Source organism: Sapajus apella, unplaced genomic scaffold, assembly GCF_009761245.1.
Source record: "Sapajus apella isolate SASKATOON/1434 unplaced genomic scaffold, GSC_monkey_1.0 scaffold32, whole genome shotgun sequence".
Classification (NCBI taxonomy): domain Eukaryota; kingdom Metazoa; phylum Chordata; class Mammalia; order Primates; family Cebidae; genus Sapajus; species Sapajus apella.
This window is the reverse complement of record NW_022436972.1, coordinates 24,491,505-24,497,504: the sequence shown is the minus strand read 5'-3', so window position 1 is coordinate 24,497,504 and position 6,000 is coordinate 24,491,505. Positions and strand designations below refer to the sequence as shown.

General features: G+C 45.0%; 1 protein-coding gene across 6 annotated transcripts in view; it reads left to right on the top strand.

Annotated features, from left to right (window-relative positions):
- The first annotated feature begins 992 nt into the window (after positions 1-992).
- Positions 993-6,000, top strand: part of NAA16 (N-alpha-acetyltransferase 16, NatA auxiliary subunit) — a 58,859-nt gene continuing 53,851 nt past the window's right edge. For all 6 annotated transcript variants that reach the window (XR_004273980.1, XR_004273981.1, XM_032294798.1 and 3 more), the window contains exon 1: positions 993-1,345. Coding sequence is in view for 4 of the 6 variants with exons in the window: in XM_032294798.1 (XP_032150689.1) it covers positions 1,292-1,345 (54 nt within the window). In the remaining 2 variants the exon portion in view is untranslated. The remainder of the gene's footprint in view (positions 1,346-6,000) is intronic.

Below are 6,000 nucleotides of genomic sequence, written 5' to 3'. Positions count from 1 at the left end.
GCATTCCTGCCTGGTGACAGAACAAGACTCCATCTCAAAACAACCAACCAACCGTAATTGCCACTGAAAGTCTTAGGTGCCCTAAACTGCTGGGAATATTTCTTCCCACCTTTCTTTCAAACGTGCATTCTGATTGGTTAGCTCATTTCAAGGGCTGCCGGAGAGCCTCACAAAGATTGTAAACAGGTGGGGTGCGGCGGCTCAGGCACGTAAATCTCAGCACTTTGGGAGGACTTGGGGGGGGGGGTGGTGAATCACCTGAGGTCAGGAGTTCAAGACCAGCCTGGCCAACATAGTGAAACCTCGTCTCTACTAGAAATATAAAAAGGAGCCGGGTGTGGTGGCGGGCGCCTGTAGTCCCAGCTGCTCAGGAGGCTAAGGCGGGAAAATCGCTTGAACCTGGGAGGCGGAGGTTGCAGTGAGCCAAGATTGCACCACAGCATTGCAGCCTGGGCAACAAGAGCGATACTCCGCCTCAAAAACAAAAAAACAAAGATTGTAAATATTTGGTTTGCACTGAAAAGAGAAGGCTTCTTCTGTCTGAATCAAGGAGGAAAAGGAAGGAAAACAAGTTTGTCTTACATCAAAAGTTTACTTTGCGTTGGACACTTAAATTCCTAAATGGGAGAAATGCAAAAAACTCTGACTCTTCAGAGTCATAGCTAACATTATCTTGGGCCACAAACTTACCAAGAATGCAATACAAGCCGGTGTCTCCTCTTTTCTACCTAAAAAAAATTCTCATTTTTATTATTACTTTATTGCAAAGAGAAACAGACAGTAAGTCGGAGTTTTACGAGGGGCTCCGGTGCATAGGAACAATGGTGAATGAGGGTGGTGGCTCACCACCCCATGGGACTCTGAGGTTTTAGTGACAGCTCGCCTGAGCCCCAGGGGGCGCCGAGATTGCGGCGAACAGAGCAGCAGCTCAAGGCAAATCCATTCAGTGGGTCCCGGCCACGCCCCCGTAGTCACCCGCAGCTCCTAGCCGCAGGGCGCCCCGCGCACGCGCACGGCTTCCGGCTCGGGAGGCGGGCCCTGGCTGCCATCTTGCTGCGCGCGGGAAGCGCAGCCGCCGCTGGGCAGAAAGCAGAGCCTAGCGAAAGCGTGTACTGCTCAGACCGCCTTCCTTCTCCATTGCCACCAGTGCCAAGCAGCTAGGCTGCCCAACTGCAACTCTAGGCCAATGAACTAATCCATCGCCCGCAGCCTGACTCTCAGCAGCGGTTCGTCCCGGTGCCCAGCCCTGCGAAACGGAGCGCCAAGGCACCCAGCCTCCCCGCTGGCCACGATGCCGAACGTGCAACTGCCGCCCAAGGAGAGTAACCTCTTCAAACGCATCTTGGTGAGTGGCCGTAGGCCGCGCTGCCGTCCCCAGGTCTCCGGGTCCTCGGGCCTTAAGGGCAGTCTGGCGGTGTCCGGCGCAGGCCGGGCTTGGCCTCCGCTGTCCACCGCTCTTTGTTTACCTCGGAGCCCGCGGGACCACACTTCCCCGCTCCGATCGGCCCACTGTGGTCTCCGGGCCGCTTCTCCGCGCGCTTCCTTTCCTCAGTCTGCGGCGGCTGGCCTCACCCCGCCGCGCTCTTTCCAGAAACTTCACGCCGCCCTCCGCAGTGCCCGGGCACAGCCTCGTTCGCTGGTAGTGGCTGTCGTGCTCTCTGCGGCACCGGCTTCGCAGCCGCTCCGCAGGAATCATTCCCTGTTGGTTTATTTTGCTAGCCTCCCCTCGGCGAGGTGTTTGCATTCTGCATTTTCTGCTTTGCGTTTTGCATTCGTTGCTTTCTTTGCGTTTATTCGATTGCACAGTGTACTCTCATACCTGTTAAAGCGGGATCGATGCAGTGGTGGAATTTATCCTGGTTACGAGAAAATAAAACCGGCAAGTCTAGGAAGCCAAGCCTGGCACCACCTCCCTTTGGGAGAAAGTTTGCCTGTCTGTAATGTACCTTGTTTACCCTCTTTGGAAGTGAATCGTTGACTTGAACTGTGTGTCTGAGTTGTCACAAACTTCAACACAGCTCTTTGCTTTTAAGTCGCACAGGCCTTGCTTGAGTAATTAAAGCCGCGTGGACTGGTTGGTTTTGCACATGAGGGGAGCGGTTTTTTACTTTAATGCCGAGCAGAAGCCTAAATAATGGCCCCGTAGTGATGACCGCTGCAGAGCCGGGTGGGCAGTTTTCTGTGGGCTTGGTGCCAGCGTCTCTGGTAGCTTTCCAGGTTCTGTTCTTCAAGGAGAAGAGGCAGCATGCCTTTGCTTTTCTCAGTATACTCTGGCGACCCTAGGTTTTAAACTAATATTGTTGATAGGTAGCTGTCTTTTCTGGTTCATCTTTTCATCTGAATTAAAAAAAAAAAAAAAAAAAGCGTTTATTTCCTAAACAAGTGTTTAGGATTAAAGGCGAATTTATTGAAAGCTGGGTTGGCTATATGGCTGTTAGCTGTTGCTTAACTTTACTATAAAGAAAATACTAATTTAGAGTATTTTTAAGTATTAACAGCGGCAGGTAGTTCATAGTAGCTGTTCTGTTTCAAGCCGATAGAAACTTCACACAGTCTTCAGAATGTTAAGATATATAGCAGATGGGATAAAAATTTTAAATATTATGTGGTGCTTAGTTTTGAACAAATAAAAAGAGACAAATGTGAGAATATTAAAAATACAAATATTAAAGCATGTGGCAGTTTGCTTTATTGGGCTTTTTATTTTGCTTTTTCTCATGACCTTTTATTTTACACAGCATGGAATTGGAGAAGTGATTTATTTATTTATTTTTATTTTTTATTTTTTTGCCCCAGAAATCTGAAACATTAATGAGAATATCATCTATAGATTGCTAGTTGGATTTCAGGACATTGGGCATCTTACTTCAAAGATGACAGCACTTCTTTTCTCTCTATGTTGAGTTTTTTTGTAGTTCAAACCATGGATCAGTGTCATAAAGAAAAAGTTACGTTGTTATTCTCAAATTACAAAAAAGGTAGAGTTTATCCCCAAATAAATTGGGCAATGATAACCATAAAAAATTAATTAATTATTTTGAGCTGAGAATCTTGCTTTGTTGCCCAGGCTACTGTCCAACTCCTGGCTTCAAGTCATGATCCCACCTCAGCCTCCCAAATTGCTGGGATTACAGATGTGAGCTACTGTGCCCAGCCAACCTAAACATTTTAAAATCTAGGTATGTAATGTTTCTTACAAGGTTGCATGAATTTAGAAGGATTCTGCGTAAGTGAATTGTTTTTTTTCTTTTCTTTCTTTTTTTTTTTTTTTTGAGATGGAATTTCACTCTTGTTGCTCAGGCTGAAGTGCAATGGCGTGATCTTGGCTGACCATAAGCTCCGCCTCCCAGGTACAAGTGATTCTCCTGTCTCAGTCTCCTGAGTAGCTGGGATTACAGGCATGCACCACCACACCCGGCTAATTTTGTATTTTTAATAGAGGTGGGGTTTCTCATGTTGGTCAGGCTGGTCTCAAACTCCCAACCTCAGGTGATCCGCCCGCCTCGGCCTCCCAAAGTGCTGGGATTACAGGCATGAACCACTGCACACGGCCTGTGATTTTATCATTTCACAATTGTAATAAACGTGGGTAAAATTTGGTTACAACAAATTCCATAGCAAACAGAAGTCTCTATAATAAGTTTATCTTTAAAGTTTAGTGGGTTAAAGTGCTTTGCCACTAACAATAAAATTTTTTTGTATTGAAAAACCTCAGACACTTCACAAAAAGTGACCAGCTGGTTTTTTATGTGTTACACATGGCTTATATCTGCATGTGTTATTCCCCAGACAGACTGTTAATTAGCATTACAGTTTGTTGAACTTTGGAGCTATTTCATGCCCTCTTTTAGGAAGAGACAAACCTAAGGTTGGTAAATGACCCAGTGGCTAAGGTTCTCTGTCTGGTTAGTAGCAAAGTTGAGACTAGAATCTATCGTTTCTACTTAGTATAGAAACGATAGTCACTCCTGAGTGACTGTAGACTTGTCTTTTTTTTTTTTTTTTTTTTTTTGCGGCGGAGTATTGCTCTGTCACCCAGGCTGGAGTGCAGTGGTGAGATATCGGCTCACTGCAATCTCTGCCTGCTGGATTCAAGCGATTCTCGTACCTCAGCCCCCCGAGTAGCTGATATTTCAGGTAGACTTAGACTCTGGGGCCAGAGTTGGGTTCAGAATTGTGGCTCTGGCATTTACTAGTTATGTAAACTCTATACCTATGCCTCAGTTTCCCTAACTAAATAGAGATATCATGCATCTCATAGACTTTCCTGGGATTTAAATAAAGAGGAAGTAAGCTGTCTTGGGATGAGGAAAAAAATAAGAACAGTGTCTGGACACATAGTAAATGTTTCCAATAGGTGTTACCTATTACTGCTGTTACTGGGAGTATGATTATTATTATTTTAAGATCATAAGTCAGAATAGTATTTCTCTTTGTCTTTTCCAGTAGTTCCTTCCACTTTTTTCTTGTCATTTGTGAGACAGACTCCTGTAGTCAAACTGTTATTTTTTATTTTAAAATATTTTTGGAATAGGCAGTATATTCACATGGTTCAAAATTTAGGTTTCTCTCTTGTCCTTATCCCAGAACCACCTAGTTCCCTTCCCCAGAGGCTGTCAAGAGGCTGCAGTATAAACTTTTTTTCTGTGAAGACTTTTCTAATTTCTTCCACATCCAGCCGCTGATGCAAGGCTTAATGAAGGTCTCTTCCACTGCTAGTGCCATTTTGCTTTGAACTTAGTAGGCTGTATTTATTGAGCAGTTTCTTACTTGTGTAGCCATGGCAGTGCAGCAGTGTTTAAAATAGGCTAAGTCCGGTGCAGTGACTCATGCCTGTAATCCCAGTGCTTTGGGAGGCTGAGGTGGGAGCTGGGATCACTTGAGCCCAGGAACAAAAGACCAGCCTGAGCAACATAGCAGACTTCATCTCTACCAAAAAAAAAGAAAAATCAGCTGGGCATGATGGCATACACCTGTAGTCCTACCCACTCAGCAGGCTGAGGTGGGAGGATCATTTGAGTTCAGCTGTTTGAGGTTATAGTGATTGTGTCACTGCACACCAGCCTGGGCAACAGATCAACACTCTGTCGCTAAAAAATAAGTAAGAAAGATAGCTGAGATCATTGTTCTAAGGATCCATTATATGATGTTGGGGAAGACAGACACTTAACAATAGCATAAATAAGATTTCAGGAAATGATAGCACTGTGTGGAAAATAGAGTAATATGGTAGATAATATGTTGGGGAAGGAAGGCAGATGGCAGTATTTGATAAAGTGGGCAAGTAGGGGACATGTGAGACTTGGATAATGAGGAACCATCCATGGGAAGATCTGGGAAAGCATTTCAGGCAGAAGGAACACAAGTGTAGGAGGGGATAAGCTTGGCATGTTGAGTAATATAACCCCAGTGTGACTGAACAACGTAAGCCGGGGAAGAGTAGAAAGCAATGGGGTGGTTCTCTGCATCAGTGGCTGCCAGGGAGGGATGTTAATTGCGTACCCTGACTGGTGGCTTTCAGGAATAAAGATGTTCCTAATCCTTGCATTGGACTAATGATGGTCTTTGGAGTAAGACCAGAGTTTGCAGCTAAGCTTAGCTGCTTATAAACAAGTTCTTGAGCTCTTGAGTTCAGTTTCCACATCTTTGAAGTAGAAGTAATGACACCTACCTTAAATAATTGGTATTAAGATATTACAAGTTTTATACAGAGACATAATAGCTGCTCAATAAATGGTAGTATTTGTGTGTGTGTGCATGTGTGTGTGCATGCACTTGGGTTTCATTCTTGTAGTAGCAAAGACTTTTAGTGCAGTTTCTGGTATTTTTCTGTTGTCACGTATGTTTTTGCTTAATTTCTTTTTTTGAGACAGGGTCTTGCTCTGTTGCCCAGGCCTAGTGCAGTGGCACAATCATGCCTTACTGCGGCCTCTTCCTTCTGGGCTCAAGTGATCCTCCCACCTCAGCCGCCCAAGTAGTTAAAACCACAGGTGTGCATCA